At 35.6% G+C, this 19,672-nt stretch overlaps 1 protein-coding gene across 3 annotated transcripts in view; it reads right to left on the bottom strand.

The window, feature by feature from the left end:
* NEK10 (NIMA related kinase 10) overlaps window positions 1-19,672 on the bottom strand; it is a 116,099-nt gene that overhangs the window by 63,384 nt on the left and 33,043 nt on the right. For all 3 annotated transcript variants that reach the window (XM_055710245.1, XM_055710247.1, XM_055710246.1), the window contains exon 23: window positions 11,641-11,716. In XM_055710245.1, coding sequence (XP_055566220.1) covers window positions 11,641-11,716 — 76 coding nt within the window. The remainder of the gene's footprint in view (window positions 1-11,640; window positions 11,717-19,672) is intronic.

Here is a 19,672-nt window from a genome sequence, read left to right as displayed (position 1 = left end):
GGAGGCTTTTTCTAGGGAAGAGAGATACCAAATGCAACTGCTAAGAGGCCAGCTTTAGAAATATAAAAGCAGCTTCCACTGAAACACAACTTTCAGTTTTACTCTTAGTTCACAACGCTCAACTAAAACTTTTTTTTTTACCTTTGCTAAGTGAAAAAAAAATTAGTCACTCAAAATATAACTAAACCAGGAAAATGTGTAACAAACTTCAGCACATTTCAGTTCCTCTTTTTGAGCATAAAACCTATATAAAAAGCTGCTGAAAAGAGCAGAAGAATTTTATTGTGAGGACTTTTGCGTTCATACTCAGAAGCAGAAGACCAGCGAGGTACATTCAAGTACTACATGTTCTCCCATCTTTAAACTGCACTTTTTCTGTAAGAGTGTATATCTCTGGCATCATATATTTATGTGACAGAATTTTCTCTTTTTTTGTGGCATTTTCACTGCTTTTACATGTATGAATCTTTAGTGCTAGTGAAAACAAGTTCGTTCTGAATGTCATGGAGCAGTAGCAAAAAAGCACGTCATTGCATAAGAGTCTAGCTTTACACCTGAGGGATGTATTTCACAGATGTTCACCACATATGCTGCCCAAGAGACATCCATATCTAAATGTTCTCATCTTCAATACACTGAAAACAATGTCCTCCAAAAATTCCCAGATATGGCAATTGCCTACTTGCTGGGGCACCACTGGGCAATTTCAGTGTCTTCTGCTTAAGTATCAGTGGCAGCAAGCAGAACAGAAAAGCTGCCAAGAATTCTTGTAATGTAAGAGGGTCCTATGTACTTGAAAGCATGGAAGAAATCAATACAACTTTGTTCAAATATAGTTATGCTAGAAACAGTGTTCCTAGCTGGATAAACCAATATATGCTTGATTTGACATTGTGGAACAATGAATTACATGGGGAAACAAAAGTATGACAAGTACCTGCCTTATGCTATATAAACTGAACTAACTTCTCTACAAGTATGAACATTCTCACTGATTTTTACATATGTATGTGGTCCATGTCTATGCATGCCCATATATATATGTGCATACATATATACACACTACTACTCAAAGATACATTTTGGGTCTCTAGAATTTTCCAGCCAGATCAGTACTCTGAACATTTCATTTCAGAAATTCAGCAGTTTTGGAGCACTTACAGTGTACAGTACTATTAACTTATGTTGGCAACAAAAACTGGGAGAACGTTCAACATAATGCAAGGGCCAAGGTTATCAATATTTAAGTATCTTTTAGAAGCAGACCATAAGTATTGGAGTTTCATGGCCTTCTGTCTGCATTTATCCCAAACTGAAGGTTTTCTATAAATTTTTTTAGAAGTATCTATTTGCAATGTTTTTTCCCCTCATCAGATACAATGTGTAGGCATATTAGAAAAATATCCCATAAAGATCCAATTTAGTTTGAATTTGGCCTTCTTGTCTATATGCTGTATCTGTTGATCTGGAAAAAACTTGCTGGGAGTCAGTGTGTAAAACTACTACATGTTTCTAGGCCTCCACATTTTTAAAAACTTGCTTCCAGGACAATTTTAAAAGCCTTGCAGGCTCTATTAGAAAGGTGATGTTTCTAGCAAGCTGCTTCTTCCTTCAGTTTCTTATTATTACTGAAGAATGTAATGAAGTGTCACTTCACACTGTAATGAAAATAAACTCAAAATGTGCATATCCATTTCAACCTTCTTATGCTTCTGAATTTTCAAGATTATCGTATGCATCTCTGAGTAAATTATAAGGACAAATCAAAGTATCATTAATATGTAGTTTAGTGTTCCATACATACAGAGCCCCTGGGAGGCTTAAAACAGAAAAACACATCAAAGTTCTCATTTACACCTATTATTCCTTCAGACACATCAAGGAACAAAGTCTAAAACAACAGGAGGAAGTGTAAGCCAGATTCTGAAATTTACAAAGTAAGAATTCCCTTCAATGTGATTTTTTATTTATACTATTAAAGGCAAGCATCACTGCATGGTCTACACATCTGATGTTCTTATTCATAGAAAAATATCTAGCAGATTGTCAAGTTGTCAGTTTTAAACAGAAATGCTGTAGATAAATTGTATCTGTAAGTTGTGGCAAAGTGCTATCCACATACGTAAAAGCTGCAACACTCATAACACTCACATTCTAAAAGGCACTCATAACATGCATCTGACAGATACTTCTAAGAATTGATTCCTTCCAAACAGGAATGTTTTCAAGTGAATTATAACGGCAATTTCTTATGAAATGCTTTGAAGAATTGCCTTAAGTCTGTAACTGTACAAATAGCTCAAGAAAACAAAAAGCTTTCTTCCTTTTATCTATGGAACAGAAATCTGAACACTTAAAAAATGGTAGAGATTTTGCTTATTGAGCTATTTGCCTTTCAGAGTGAACTTCATTCAGTGTCTTTGTCCAAGTATTCAAGCTTATCAATAAACTGCATGAATAATTAAAATTGAAAGGGAGACATGGAAAAATAAGTGTCTGCAAGAAGATGACCACAAGCAGTAGCAAATCCAATTCTACAACAACTTTAAAATAAACCTAAATCTTCAATAATTGATTTCATATAAGGTGTTAATTTCACTTAATTTTTTATGTTAGATTTATGCTAACATAGTGCTCCAGATCCCTCTGTAGCAAATGGAGAGAGACAGGCACATCAAGTGGTTGATTCATTTCATCCTAAAATAGCTGTTTAAGACAGACAGGATGAAATTCATTATTGAAGTGCCTATTTTTTTCCATGGTTTTCAACAACCATCTAGCTGCTTGACTTGAATAAGATGCCTAGTTTTTGAATGACTACATATAAGCAAGTTGAATCCCAGCCACACAAAGACTTGTTTCTGACAGTAACTTGTTTTCCACAGTTAGGTATGAATTAGATGACTTCACAAGTATTTGGATTTTCTGGAATCTACTATACAACATAATTAACTAACTACTTTTCTGTCTAGCAATCACATTCAGTATGGATTAAATGGTTAAAAAAAAACCCAAAACCCTACACACAACAAAAAGAAAGCAGGCAGCTGCAGATTTTACCTGAATAAGATGGTGGTTTCATTGTCTTATTTTACACAGAATTTAAAATTCCCAAATCTAAATAAAGTCTGTTGATCCAGATGCCTGCAAAAGCCCTCATGAAAGTCAGTAGATGAAATATGCACACAGGGTCTCTGTAGATGAAATATGCACACAGGGTTGTAACATAATAATCTAGGCAAAACTTCTTACATACTTTAATATTAAACAAAGAATTCATTGCTTGATGGCTCACAAACACCAGCTGAAAAAATAAGGCTACATGGGAAACTAAGCAAAGACTAAAGAGAAAGAAGAGGTTCAAGATAGCACCTCATTCTGACCAGCTCACTCATTAACCACAATAATGGGCACCCTTGAGAAACAGACCAGAAGCAAAATACAAGTAACGTAAACTGAACAGTCACACGATCCTGTGATGAGAATAACATTTATTTTCACAGTTTTCTTCCCTAAATTGTCTTTAAAATAACTTTTAGGAATAAAATAAAGCCTTTAACAACTCTTCCTGAGATAGCAAGTACAAAGTGAATACCGTACATGTTAATTTGTAAAGAGCAATCAACAAAATCTGCCAACAAATTACATTTACAACACATTGCTGAATCTCCCAATTTAATAATTGGGCACTTTGATCTCTATAAAATACATAGTCTACTACTGCAGTTGGGATCATATAGGCAATTCACCGCTTCATCCCTGAATAACACTGTACTACCTCTTCAGTCATAAAATCACTGACCTTTGCTTGTGCAGCCCAAATTGTGGAGAGCCTAGACATTAAACAGTAACCGAGGAGAAAAGCTTGCTTCAGCTGAATAAACAGCAAATATAGATGTATACGTTTGTCTGAAATCATGGGGTATTTAAACTCAACACCCTTATGACATTCCTGTTAACAATGGCCATCCATAACCAAGAAGTCTGAGAACTCTAGCTGCGAAGATGTCAGTTGCCAATGTGAGTAACGTAATTAAAGACAGTTTGACTCCAAATTATTAAACCCACAAAAGCTATTCAAGTATCAGCAAATATTTTTTTTTCCTCTCCCCTCCTTCATTCAAAACAGAATCTTCCCTCACGCCTAGTTAAACAAGACCCTGATAAGTCTAGGGACGCACCTCAAGCAGAAAATATGGTCACTTAGGGTAAGAGAGGAAATGGAAGGAAAGACTACAGGCTGTTCTACATGCAGATGATTCAAACATTTAGAAGGCATTAATGCCCCTTTTTAGTATTTCTTAACCAGATGTCTACCCTATTACTGATTCAAATTATTTTCTTTATTTCAATTGTTCTAGAAGAGTATTAAAAACATCCAGCCTCCTACTTGTTTGTCAGTTCTTGACATGGCTGCTCTTTCAGTCAGATGCCTAGCATACCTCATGCTGCCTTCAGTAATTCTTAGGCCACTGCTGGCCTGCCATTCTTTGAAGTAGACAGTGAAACTACTACTGCAAAAAACAGGAAAGAGAAAAAAAAAAAAAAAAAAAAAAAGGAGAACAGACCCATAAATCCAGTATTAACATTTCTCTGATGAGAGATGACCACTTAGTGCTCTGGTGCTTACTCTAACAATGTCTTGGTATAGTCCAAGAACTCTATTCTGTTACAGCGGCATGTGCTTTCTCTTACTCTTTCTCTTAATACTTTTAAGCGATTAAAGTTATCATAACAACAGAAATCATCATTCTGTGCAAAAAATCAGCTGTGAAAAAAGATCCAAGAAATAACATAAAAGAGATGGAACAAACCGAGGAAAAACTAAGGCAGTTTGAACAATCCTTCACAGAGCTTTCATATCTGGCTACTATGAAAAAGCAAGCAGCTGAACAAAAGCCACACCAGAAACCAAAGGCCAAGACCCAAGTGAAAACAGGAAATAGCTTTAACTGACCACCAAATACATGGTAAAACAGCAAACACACTATTAAGTAAACATTAAAGACAGCAAGATGACATATAATGTCAGTAGAAATTGAAACAGCACACCATATACTGAGCACCAAAGCAAAGCAGGACAAGTAATAGCAAAGATTTAGAAATCGTAAGGATCTGCCAAGATACCAATACAGTTGACATCTAAGATAGAAGAGAATGGGAAAAAAACAGAAGCAAACCTACCAAAAGTATTCTAAATTCTGCAGTTTAGATGTCATAGTAACATAATTTATCTAAATGTACCTCATTTGATATTACTTAAAAGAAAAGTTAAAAAATAATAATTACAGCAAACAAATACCAATAACATTGGACTAAAAGATATTTACAAGCTTATAAATCAGTTTGATGAAATAACTAATCTTATTCTAATAAAGTGCTCATTCATTATTATTATCTCTTCCAAAGGGATTATAACGTAACATTTAATATATATTAAAGTAATTGTTATACAAGTTTTACAGAAAGGATTCTTTCCCAAAAGTACTTTGTTGATTTATAACCTGCTATGTTGGTAAAATAGTGCTTTTTTTTTTTTTTTTAAGATAGCAGTTTAAATTCATCATGGAGTCTATAAAATTATTACATACTATCTTTTTTTTCCCCCCAAGCATTAAAACAACCCTTTAGAAGCTAGACTGGCATCACTCACTTGTTAGAAAACAACAGAAACTAACCTCTATGTTTTCACACTGCCTTTCATCAAGAAAACCTCTGCTATAACTTTAAGCTACTTCTAAGCCTTTGTGAGTGAAAGAACTCTTCTTAGGATAGAAAAAAACATCTGTATGAATTAGTCCATGTCACTTCCAAAGTGGCCTGCTTTCTTTTAATCCAAGATTTTTTTGCATTCTCTCCTGTCTAATACTACATTATGTCTTACGGTGAGGACTTTTTTTGTAAAAAGTGGTGGGGACTATTATTTCCATTGAAACATTTTTCCAGAAATAAATACAGATATCTTCATGTCTTCTTACTTTGTTTCACATCATTTCCAGCCGTACTCCCACATATAACACTATGTAATACTGGATGTGGTATTAAGTACATTTCAAATGTGAAGTGACAGTTATCTAGACAAACTTGTTACTTTATTTAACTTTATATAGTTTGTATTATTTGGCCATCTTTTTATAAGGCAATCCCTGTCAGCTACTTAGAATGTTCTTCCTTGAAGTTTACCCAGCTTATCTTTTTAGTCATGGTATGCCCATAATGAAACATAATGTTCTATGCAGAGTTGCACTGTGGTATAGAGACAGTATCAACTGCCTATCCTCAGCTATACTGTCCCTGTGGATTCGACCTCCAATTGCACAGGACTTTTTGCTGACACACATCACCATAAACCTATGCCTAAACTACAGCCACGCTATCACAATTAAATTTCATTGCTATGTTTCATTCCCAGAGTGAATACTTGTATTAATCACCTTTCAGAAGGTTCTCTGATAAAATGCGGTATTAATATACTGAAAGGATTATTTAACTTCTGTTACCTTTCTATTTAAACCAACGAATCCTCTCCAGGAGTCAGCTGTTCCACAAATGGCAAAACTAGTGCAAAACTAGTTTTTCACTAGTTTTCTACCTTCCCTCATTGCACAGTACCTGAAGTTTCCTGTGCGCTTGGTTATCTAAACACAACAAACTACTGTCACATGACAACATGTACTGCAGCTTATTTGGAAGGTGAACTTAAAAAACTTCTCTTGCCAAAAAATTAAATTGTGTCTCTGCTTGCTATCCATCACCAAATTTTCACAAACATTAGAAGAATCTAAATACTCAGACTTGGTTGAAATTGGTGAAATGGTTCAGAGGCTATTTTTGGAGGAAGAAAAAACTGCTAGGAAAACTAGTTATCAGTTTGATCATATAGCACCATAAAGCAGGCTAAAAATTAAGTACATATGAAAGTACACACTCCCTCATCTTAAATTATCCTTCCCAACACAAAAATGCTTTAAGTGAAAATATTATCATGTCACCAGAATAAGCAATGAGAAAAAACAGCTACTGCAGATCTCTGCATGAAATTATATCACAATATTGATTTATGCAGTGCTGTCACAAGATACGGTTATAAATAGAAGCAGTGACCAGTGCTAGAAAAAAAATGTGGTTAATGTAACACAGTATGCAGACTGATCGTGTAGTCCATGAACAGAAACTAAGATCAAGGAATCATTTTCTCCTCCACAGCAGAGGTGAGGTACACAAGTAAAATAGTACCCCTAATTACCGCTGAAATGAGTTTCCTCAAAATGCCACAAAAAGGAAACACCCCAACTTTAGCACAAAAAGTCAAATCTTACATAATGTTGTTGGAAAACTGATACAAAGAATATTTTAAAACAATTATGTTTCAGAAAGATCAAGTTAGTTTGCCAGCTAACGGGTAACATTCTCACTTACTTCTTAATGATACCTGATGGGCTGCTCTTCTTCAGTTTCCCAACAGCTTTTCAAGATCAACCAAGATCTCAAGGAATTATGATGGGATTCTCTATTCCATAGCAATCTCAAAATTTACTTCATTTCCCAGAGCTTTTGGGGTGGGTGTGTGTGTGGGAGGGGGGGTGCACACGCGCGCGCGTGTGTGTGTGTGTGTGTGTCATAACCATGACTTGGCTAGTTTTGCTTATATCTCTTGCTCTGTTGTCAATACATCCCCTCCATAAGTTAAAATCCATTTTGTGAAACAAAGAAATGGTAGATATACATGAAAGGAAACATCATTCTCTATAACCATGTACAATTCGCTGTGTCTCTTGTGGGGTGGCCTTCAAATAAAAGCTCTGTCACCACTAACTTGGAGCAGATTGTTTCTGGTGACTTATGAGTTGGAAAAAGACTTCAGAATTCATTACCAATTCCTTAAAGCAGTCTTTTCCTCAATTTTTAATGTATTAAGTGTAAACACATCCATTTAATATATTTGGTATTCTAAACATAACACATTGCTGGATTTTTTAATTCAAGAATATAACCAAATAAAAGGAATTTAATTAGTATGCTAGTAGAGTAAAACCTAGTATGAAGTAGAATTAAAAACCATCACAATCACAAAGCACAATTATATAAGGCCCCACTCTAAACATAAAACATTGTCTGCTTTTATTTTATGATGACACAGTTTTTTAAAAATTGCACTAGTAAATTGATTCAGTCAATCTCAAATACAAATATATTTGGTATACACAGTGATAAATTTTTATCTGAACCACTCTGCATAATGCTGCATAGCCTGATTTAAAACAATAAGCATCAGATGCTACTTTTGATGTTTATTATTTTGTTTCGGTACTATATCGTCTGCTCCAAGAAGGGTGGGTCGCATCTCAAACTACCCAGAACTATTACTCTGTCAATTCCGAAGAAAGCAATTTCTGCCACTCTGAAATGACACTGATGTCTCTCAGCTCTTTCTCTTCCTCCTTTCCGTTTTGGTTTTTTTTTTGTGCAGGAACTAATATTGCTGCTTTTGGTAGATAGGCATTCCAAATGTTTTGATTATTTTATCCCCCTTCAAATCTACTTAAATTATACAAAACAAACAAAATCTAGTCCAAGCACTAAGTCTACACGCTCTGACTTCTGTTTCATGACTTGTGTTAAAATAGTCAGTTCACCTCATTCTTTGTGAACAGGTTTCCATATCAAAAAGCCCAGTCACACACAGTACTAGCCAAGTACCTCGAAGGTGGCATCCAGTGCTCTCAGCTGTTTGCAAAGCCTTTTTAACATTCTTAAATTATTATGACATTGGAAAGATTGTAATGCTTTAGCCTATAATTTTAAATATTACTCAAGCATACATCACAACTGTATCCTTGTTCTTTTTTCTGACTACAGACAGGCAAGGATCATGGCTTCCATGATTTTGCCTGTGGAGCAGAACTGACGAGTCATGTCCCAAAAGACCACTTACTGAGAGACTGCAACACATAAGTAACATTTTATCCTCACACCTACATACAAATAACTGGACAAAGAGGTAGAGAAAGAACTGCCAAAGTCCTAGCTCTGATGTGAACTTCTATGTACAAAGACAGGGTATGAAATAATCATAAATGTGGTATAAGCAAACATTTTTTTAAAAAAAAAAAAGGTATTTAAATCTACAGAACACTACTTTTAAATAAAAAATTCCTAGAAAATGTGAAAAGACTCAAAGACATCAGTGACAGAATCTAACCGGGGCGGGGGGGGGGGGGGGGGGGGGCGTGAAGGTCAACATAGATAGGATAAGAAAATTACAACTCAGTGACTCTCTGAGGGCCACTGGGGCATGGTTTGGAACCTGACATTTCTAAAGACTGATCTAACTTGCAGGCACTTTACCCGTAACTGTTGTTTAAAAGAGCACAGTAACTTCCCATCAGCAGGTTCTCTGCCTAGTTATAACTGAACAAAACAAATTACTTCAGAGAAGCTGAAAAAGAAGGCACATAACTAGTTCATAACTAGTTACACCTAACTCTTACTCACTCAACTACCCAAACCATCACTCACAGATTGTGCTATGCTTCAGGACTATTTGGAGAACCAATTAAGGCAGCCTTGCAATTACTTTACCTTTTTCCCCTAAGAAGCAGCACAAGCATTCGTCTTCAAGGTATGGGACTTGAATATTTAACACATTACAAGGACTCACTCTTGAAGCCATTTTAGGATTTAGCGATTTCTAGGGATTAAGTGTCAATCGTCATTCTGGTACTAGGAAATCACAAGTAACAATTTCAAAACTAGCAACATGAATTATATTTAACTGCCAAATGCCTGAGTTCTTGACTCTCCCTCTTAATTCAGAAGAGCCACCAGTAACTCCCTGAACAGCTTAGAACCTTTAATTACTTATTACAAGCACACAAACTGAGTATTCTCACAGGTATATGGCCATCACATGTGGTCACCAGAGCAGAAAAGAAGATTGAAGAAGACTGACATCAAAGATGCCTGTAAACTTCTGAGAAATATACTGTCAGTGTCCCAACCAGTGCAGTGGTCTTAGAAGAAATTTAGGATGAAACCACTTCCAGTTTTACTTAGGATATATGTTCTGTCAGGTTTTTCTCCTTTTTGGTGGGTATTTTGTAAATTAAAAGTTCTGATGAAAACAGAAAACACTATTAGTGTACACACTGTATGCTATGCAGCATATTTGCTTTGTTTGTGTGTCATTCATTGTAGTTCTCTTTTTCTATTCCCTATGCCAAATAAACTTCACTTTATTTACAGGAACTAGATTTGGCAATTTATAGTAGTGGGAACAAGAGCACCAGAAATCCCTAAAAGAAGAAAACCAACTTCTGACCTTAGAAAGCTGGACACAATAGAAGCAACAGAGTGATTCTGAAGAGAGGGAACAGCAACTGTATGTAAGAAGGTGTTGCAAAGAAGCTGGAACGAGCCCATGATGGAATAAGGAATATTTGGATCTGCAAGGCTACAGCTGAACATCTTGTAAACATATTTCCTTAATAAAGCAGTAGTTAGGGTAGGCAAAGTTTAACCAATAATTTTGCAAATGAAGAGAGAGATCCAGAACAGTGGCACAGATTAACAATTCCTTAATTGATTTCTGATGTTAGCATTTCAATCAACAGAAATTCTCATCTTAAGTGGCAGGTGCAGAAGGCATCAACTGCTACTAGATGAATACTGTGCTTGTGCTTCCCACAATTGAGATTTTTACCCAGATTACATTTGCTCCCTTTTGTTCCCGATACACTAACCTCAATTAACAGGCATGTTTGTTATTTATACATCGTGCAACACAAAAATCAATACTCTGTCCTGCCCACAATTACTTTTGTTTGAGAGAATCTGACATGCATATAATACTCTCGGTTACATACACGGTTTACATATTGAGGGTAACCTTTTGGAGAGGAAATGCTTTCTATTCCATGCTCTTAAGAAAACAAATCACAAGTCAGTAGTAATCTAGGAACTTGGCTATATTGGTACTGCAATTTAATACAATATGGCTCCTCACTTTGGCTTCCTCACAAATGAGATGCCATAGGAAACTGCAGCTCATTCAGCAGACTGAATAATATATTGTCTAAGGCAAAATTTTAGAGCAGTTATCTATGTGTTTATTAAGCTTAAATTGCCAACAATATGGGTCATGCTTTTCCATGACTGAAAATTTCAAACATCAGAAAATACCTTTTCAGTTCAATTACTAAAACCAAATGCCTACTTATCAAAACAAATCCACTAGCACCAATTTAAAATATTTTTCAGAAGGTAAGTTGTCCGCACTTACCACGTAACTGCACATTGAAGCCACAATTACATCAAAAGCCATTAAAATTTATTTATGTTGTTAACATATATCTTTTTAAAACTTGAAAACACATTTCTTTATCTATAAGTATATAAGTAGATGAATAAATTACTACACAACCACAATTACTTCATTTTACACCAACTTAACCCACAGGAACCACCATATGCAAGAATAGGCAACAGCAAAATAGGCAGGCAACCAACTACTGCAGAGTAGCAGTGGGTCGGTAACTTGCACTTTGTTCCTTACTCCATTGTAACTTGCCTGTCTACTCCAAAAAAGTAACCATGAAGATGGAACTCGCTGGACTGAATGTCATATGCAGGAGTACTTACCATGAGTACAGAATGGTTCCCACTACTGATGCAAGTTTGCTGTTTTCTTGCTTTTGCTTTGCAAGTCCAAAGTCAGCTACAATAAAAAAAAAAATAAAAGATTCACATGTCAGCAACCACCTTCTTTGCATGACAATCAGTGCTAGATCACAACAGCTGAAATGTTAGGTGACAGTGGAAGGGAAATTTGGGTTGGTTTTTTTTAAAATTGTTTACATTTTACAGTACTGGACCATACAATCTTCCTATTTCCACATTAATCAACAACTTATGCTTAAATCAAGCCTATCAGCTTTAAAAATATTATAAACACACCTCTGATACTTTCAATCCAATTCATAACCAGTTTCAGGCTTCAATTAATATATTCCACTAAACTGCATGACAACTGTAAGTATCTAATAAACAGTGATCTAATGCCCAAATTAATGGAAAAAATAATGTAATGAAGTTAGTAATTATTTCACTTCCCTTTAAATTATGATAGCTGGAAAGGGCTGACTTTCTCAGAAATTTAATTTCCAAGGAGTACAGGGGGGTCTAATCTCTGAATAGTTCATGTTCAAAGATTGCATTTGGTAAGAAATAACAGTGAATCTTAGCCTTACCTTGGGACAAAAGCTGTAAATTTAGATGACCATGCTGTTATGTTAATATGAGTGCCTTTTGTGTAATTAGCAGGTAGTTTTTTTACAAAATTGTCACACAGTCTTTAGAGATTATATTTTTAATCTAAGTTCCATGCAAACAGTTCCAAGTTCATTTTTTTTTCAGTTCAGTACTCTACTGCTGCCTCAACACAACAATGCAGCTAAGATACATTGCACTTTATTAAATCCAAGCACAGAGAGCAAGAGAAAATTACCGTACTTGTTAAAGTCTGTTGATAAATTTTTTATTGTAATACTACTTCAGAAGTGGGAGGATTTTATGGTAAATAATATTCTTTAAAATATTTTAAGGCTTCTGTTCTACTTGGACAGAGCCCATAACATTCCTATTCCAATTGTTTTTACAGTGAGATAGTTCATAAAAATTTTAGTTATCATTTTTCTACTCATCAAAAAAAGCCACAGACCAGAAGAAATACAGGTAAGAAAAATTAGTTTCTGCTGGCTCTTGTTCAGTGTGAGACTTGAATGTCTGAAAAGGAATAGTTCTCTTATTCAGAAGGCCTTTGATAAGAAAGCCAAACCTAGGTACGCAGGCCACAGATCATTTTTCTTTGAACAAAATGTTCAAAGAAGGACTAGCTCTGTAGTGCTTGGAAAGTGTAAGTAGAAAGAATGCTAAATTAACAGGATCACTGAGAAGCCTCCCTTTTGCCCTTGAGTTAAGACAGTCCTCAGACAGTTCACTCCAGGGAATATTAATCCCAAAAGAACCAGAGATTTTTGCAGTGTCGACAGTTCCCTGAATTAATTGGGGTGAATCATTCTAAATTCCCTCCTTTGGAATCCTTCACATAATATTCAATGAAGAAAGAGTATTAAGACATTACATCAATCAATAAATTCAGTTCTTGGTGGTTGAAAGATTTAGGAAAGGGAAGAGGAGAGCTGGACATCTCAGTTCTAAAAGTAGTCTATTTTAATATAACATTAGTGATTATCTGGAAAAAAGGAATCAAGGGGAAAATTCAGCCAGATGGAGTAAATATATTATTTGCCTTTTAGACCCAGGTCCTCAGAAATGGAGGGAAAAAACCTGTTTGATGGTCAATAACTTTTTCCAGATTCGACTAAACTACCTTGACACCAGTCAGAGCTCCTAAATACAGCTGGTGCTGCCAAAGCCAAGGAATGTAAAGCACAGGACAATCAGCTTTACATTAAACGTAAATGTTTTTTCTTAACTTTTTCAGGCCCATAATACAGAATTGAATGAAAATAAACTGGCAAATATTGAACTGCATCGAATTAGTGAAATTGCTTCTTTTAATTTATTTAGGCATCTGTCTGAAGCTTATAAATCAGTCTACAACTTTTAATACTCTAGGATCCTTTATTTGCTATTTGATGCCAAAAATTGCTACAATAACTAACAAACAAACGAAGTAATTTCTGAGAACTGAGAGAGGCCTGCCTCCTATACCGTTAAATGAAAATATGACCAAATATAAAGATGACCCCTATTAACTGCTATGCACTGTTTCAGTTGTGAACTGAGACTTGATTAACGGGGACCCATTGTGACAATTCATATTTCGCAATTTCCTGAAACAGCTTCACACCATAGCAGTATGTCTTTTAGAAGCTGGAATGGAATTGTGAGAGAAAGATAACTCAATACTTGATCAGCTTTTTACGAATTTTACCCAAGTGTCAGCTTTTAGCACAGAGACGCACATAAATCTTTGACCTGATCTAGTGACTTTTATGTTATGATCTCATTGGTCACTTCTGAAATCAAAAATCCTGCTTACTAAAGAAAATATCCTTCCTGAACCATCTCAATTTAATTCATCCGGTGGTACACCAAGCATTAAGACATATCTCTTAAGTACAGGAATGGGCCCTTCCTCAGAAGCTAGACCTAACGTATTCACACACATCTGTGAATGCAGATGCATCTGATCACAAATCTCACCAAGTTCAGAATGAAATACGTAACTTAGCTTCCAAATATTTTCCTACAGTTCCATTCTCAGTTTCACAAAAAAGCAACCTACCAATTAACAAAAGTGTTGTGTGCACTTGCTGAAAGGAATTTTATCAATGCTGACAGGTATCATGACAAATATCACTAGAATAAAGGTGGCCAGAGAACAATAGAAAAGAAAAGCCCTTAGAGAATCATACTCAGAAGGCCACTGAAAGCTTTGTAAACCAACAAATTAGATGAACCAAAAGAAAGGCTGGTAAGAGCTAAGGCAAAGAGAGAGCACAAAACAGGAGGAAGGGAAAGGGCAGGCAGGCCAGCCAGCCAACAACATCAGGATGCAGAAGTGTATGCTGCATCAGTCCAACCAAAGGGGAAACTATAAACCCACCTTAGTGATTCAGAGCAAGACTCTAAGAGAAAGATGAGCTAGTAATCAAGCCAGTCCTGCCCCTCTCTTGCACTCTCTGGAAACCAGCTTATTTGGCACTTACATCTTGATGAGTTTAGCTCACCCTTTTTCTAGGCTAGTTTCATGCTGCTTTAATCTAGTCACAGACCTGATACTGCAGTCCTGAAATCATTGAATTGTCTACCACACCGTCTTGCAATGCAGAAATAAAATTGGCATTAGAGAGGCAACTCCTTCATCTCAAAAAAGTTACAAACCCCCTTATTTCAACTGTTAGATTGTCCCAACTTCCTGAAAAGTAAAAACTACTCCTTTTGGACCAAAAATAAAACAAACAATGGTTATTTTGTAGTACAGCTGAAGAAAACCAAAAATGCTAGTGGATGACACATCTCCATGAGGAAGCAGTCTTGGAGCTTTAATGGCACCAGTGGAAAGATCCACCTACCTGCCCAAAGGTTTTCTGTTGCTGAAAAATAATGGTTGTTTTCACCTGAACATGTAATTTTGGAAAAATGATACTTTTTCCAGTTTTAAGCATCACTAATTTTTTCAGGTTCATGTGAATTGCATGCATATCACCACTACAACTTTTTGTACCATCCTAATACATGAGAGTTTGTAAACTGAGGGGAAGGGTAGGTACACCAACCTAGCAAACAAGTCTTCTAAAATAAAATTTCCATGGTAATAGTTTTTGGTGCTTTGTCTACTGTGCAACCTCAACTGATGTAATTTCTTTGCAGCTAATTTCTCTAAAGGTTGGAAGCTTGGCAAACTTCATTGAAGATGAAGATTTTTTTAAAGTCTGTTCAAAGACAATAAAAAACTATCAAACTTTCACCATTAGATGGAACTTTATAAACTATGACAAGACACACAATTTCACCAACAATTCATTACCAATAGTCATATCTCTCCATGGTGTTATCATACTTGACCAGACTTTGTACTATGATTGTAAACATTAAGCTTCAGGAATCTAGAAATTTATTTTTTTTCTTAATTCATTAAAAAATAGTCAAACAAAAGACAGTCCTCAAATAGGAAGAAAATTAACACAGAATGATGCAGTCATAATCATTTAGATTGTAAAACACCCTTCTTCACTTGTTTACATTGTGTTTAGGGTAGCAGAGTAAGTGATAATGAAGTAAGATTGTTTCAGAAAGCATTAACATGATGGGGCAGAGGGCATAAAAAGAAGAAAGAACTATGAAAAAATGAGTAGGCTGACTTGACTAGTATCTTAACCTCCTACAGAATGATCTCTCCACTTTTGTAATAGCCGAATTATAAAAACTTTCTAAATGTTAGAAGTCTCTTTAAATGAGCATTTTAGGTATCTGCAATGTTTTTTTCTCCTTTTATTGACAGAATCTGGTTTTTCATTTGCCATCTTATTTCCCAAAGATTTCATCTAGTAGACTGATCTTCTACAGTAACAAGAAGAAAATTTCCCAAATACTGCATCTTAACAACACTGATCTCATATTTGCATATTTGTTGCCTTAATTTTTATTTGAACCCTATTTGAAAATGCCATTAATTTTTCCTAAAATCAAATATGCACACAAAGACCAAGAGCAAAGCAAAACACACAGATGAATGGAGTATCAAATTCACCACACAAGTGAACTTCAGAGCTGCTCAGGTCAGATTTTCACTGTGTCCCCATTGAACAGCTTCTTCTACCCTGAAAGACTCAGGATGAGACAAATTAAATTTGTTTCTCTTCAGCATGTTTGAAACTGTAATCAAGAAAGTTCGTCAGCAACTTACTAAGTTACAGTGGTCTGGAAGATAAAAATAGAACTTTAATTTTATTTTCCATAAATTCATATCCTAAAATCAAGATCATTTGAAATGTAATCAATGGTAGTACATACTTACTCTACTCTTTTTCATCAATAGAATAGGAATAGAATTATTTTTTATAATTCCTGAATGCATCTTCTAGCTATTCTATCATTCTCCTTTCTGTGTGCTAATATCAATGCTTTGTAAACTCAGTCTACCACCTGTCAGTTTTGTAAAGCTTGTAACTTCTCCGCTAAGAACATTAGCGTTGATCCACATCTAGAACTAAGATTTGTAAAGAGAGATACAATTACTAATCCACTAATAGCATCCAGAATGTTCGATTTACAGTGTAAACATAAACGAGTCGAAAATTCTGCTCAGCCAATTATTATGGAAACTTTGAAAATTAAGTACTACAAGCATGTCCTTGAATCTTAGTATGAAGAGTAGCAATTCTGATAATGAAGACTGGTTAAATGAGCCATATAATCCGCAAAAAAATTTAGCACTGATTCAAGTGACTCCGAAAAGTAGTGACTAGTTATACCTGCTTTACACCTCATGGCCCCTGCTTCTCTGGGCATGGCACAGAATCACAAGTATTCTGAATTACAAAATTAACAGGTAGCTTTCTTCCAGCATCCAAACTATTTAAACTTTTCAAGTCTCATTCACCTCACTGTTCTGACACTTCATGGCTGCCTGCTGTGGTTAGAAGTACATCAGACAGATGAGTTGTCTCAAAACTAGTATTCTGCTGCTATGTAATCCTACGTTTCAGCTCCATACAGATCGTTTCTGCTGCTATTGTATCATGTGTATTAAACATTAAACAGAGTATGCCACCCAAAAGAGAATATGGAATCCTTCACAATTCTTGATAGCAGACCTGAAATCACCTGTCAAAGTGATTCCACACAGACTTCTGACCATGAAGATATAAAGCCTTCTGCACCTAGATGACACTGAGGAAAAGCAATGATCTACAGAGTCCTACGTTTTGTCCTACAAACAGATGCAGCTATAGAGCTCTCGACAGAAATATGCTGCGCTAGAAACAAAATACAGCTGCAGTAAAATACAGTTGCAATAAAAGCAGATACGCATTTTCAATTCAGAAAACCGTAACTTCTCAATGTCTTATATAAAAAGGGTGTGAAGATTAAACCAAGAGACACTGATAATATTGGTTCAATGAATCTCTAAAATGCTATACAAAACAACTGTCATTCAGGCTGTGCCTAAAATTCTACTTTTTTTTTTTGGTGTGTGTCAGAAATACTAAATTCAGAAATACATTCAACCTGACCAGAGATGTACAGTTTCAGTAACATTTTTCTATCAATTTAGAATGAGATTTTTATGAAATTGCAGCTTAGCATGATTTAATATTTACATTTTTGTAGCATTTGTAGCTCAACCAATTATGATTAAATGCTGTACCAACATTAAGAGATGGTAGTCATGGCCCCTTTCCCATCAAATTTGTGTCATAGATGAAACAGTACAAATAAGTAAGGTGGGCAGTTCTGGAGACTATATAACAACAGCAAGCTTAAAGTCCTCTCAGAAACAGAGATCTTATACTGCCACTAGCCTGGCTAGGATCAAATTGTAAATGTCTATTTCCATTTGCAACAACACATGACTTAAAAGAGCCTGAAAAAGACTGGGATAATTCAGATTTAATTGGCATGTGTAAAAGATGTCATGGGAAATACAAAGGAAGTCATACAACCTTCACATTAGAATGAAGCACCTGCTGGGCTTAGGACTTTCATATCTTGCATAAGTTTAAAAATAAAACAACACACAAAGATCTGGATAAGGATAGTGTCTAATCACACCTGATATTTAAGAAAAAAAAATACAGTGTGACTATACAGTTTCAAAAATCCTTCTATTATTACCTCAGGTATTCTTTTTTCAGTAAAACCTATAAAGATGATATTCAGAGACCACCTCAAGAAAAGGCCCTTCGTAGCTCAACCTTACATTGTGCCAGACTGGTTGCAGAGTCCTCTGCCTGTATGAATTCTAGTTTTCAGCCACCTTTCACCATAGGTCCCTGCCTAGCCAGTTCTGCTGGAATTGTGCTACAAGGGCCACCTGTAGAACATTTCTCTACAAATTCAGGACAAGCAAGCATAATTCTTTAGCAGGTTTACTTTTTCTGTAATGACAGCAAGGAGGGAATGTCTCCCACACTATGCACTCCTTTCATTTTCAATCAACGTAGAAACTGTATGAGAGGTCTTCATGGGATTTGAAATGTGAGTGGCTCAGTTCTCACATACATGGTGAGAAACGTATGCCTGTGGGTCCCAGAACTTTCTTAAAGCAGTTCATTGTTGGGGCTGCTGCATAGCCATACACAGTACAGAATGAAAGCCTTAGCCTATAGAAACACTTTTGAGTGCTTCATTGAGCAACAATGTATCACTCACTTTATTCTTTTTCTTTTTTTAATCAAAATTACCATGACGGCCTGGAACTAAGGCACCTCTCTAAAGACAACATATTTGGTGAACATTAGTTACAGGAGGAGGAGTTACGTTAGAGGAATAAACTGCCTTTGTTATATTGTAATCCAGCAGATTCTCATAACAAGAGATTAACAGAAGTCACTGTTTCCAGAAGGACTGGCTAAGGAAAAGAAAAAAGAACAGATGTACAAGATATACAAGGTTCTTTTATGAAGCAAAACAATTTGAACCACCAGAGGCCATAACTTAATTACATAGTCACACAACACTGCTTTACAGGTAGTCCACAGCAATATTACTCTAGTTAGATCAAGACACATTTTGGACAGTTTTGAGATTTGAAAGACTCCAGAAAGCTGGACTCTCTCTCTTTAGGATGACTGTGCAGCTTGTAGATCTTAGAGCAGACCTCCTCATTTTATAAAAGCTGACAGATTAAATTCATTGTAGAGGCAGATTTAAGTTTTCTCAATATTTGAGCATACCCTTCCACCTTCACCCGACTTTTTGTATTAACTTTCATCTAGAACCACTTGAAATTCTCAAATGAATAGTATACTTATCCACAAATACTGTGAGATATAACTATCAAGAGCACAAATGCTCCCGTCTTTGGCATACATAGACTGTATGAGTTAGGTGTAATACCACTGCAAGCACCAATACAGTACATATTTACTATCATCAGAAAGAAAGTAAATTATTCTTAATTTCATTAAGGTTGTAAAAG

This window comes from Falco cherrug, chromosome 4 (assembly GCF_023634085.1).
Source record: "Falco cherrug isolate bFalChe1 chromosome 4, bFalChe1.pri, whole genome shotgun sequence".
NCBI classification, from domain to species: domain Eukaryota; kingdom Metazoa; phylum Chordata; class Aves; order Falconiformes; family Falconidae; genus Falco; species Falco cherrug.
The sequence above is the reverse complement of the archived record's forward strand: the minus strand, read 5'-3'. Positions and strand labels throughout refer to the sequence as shown.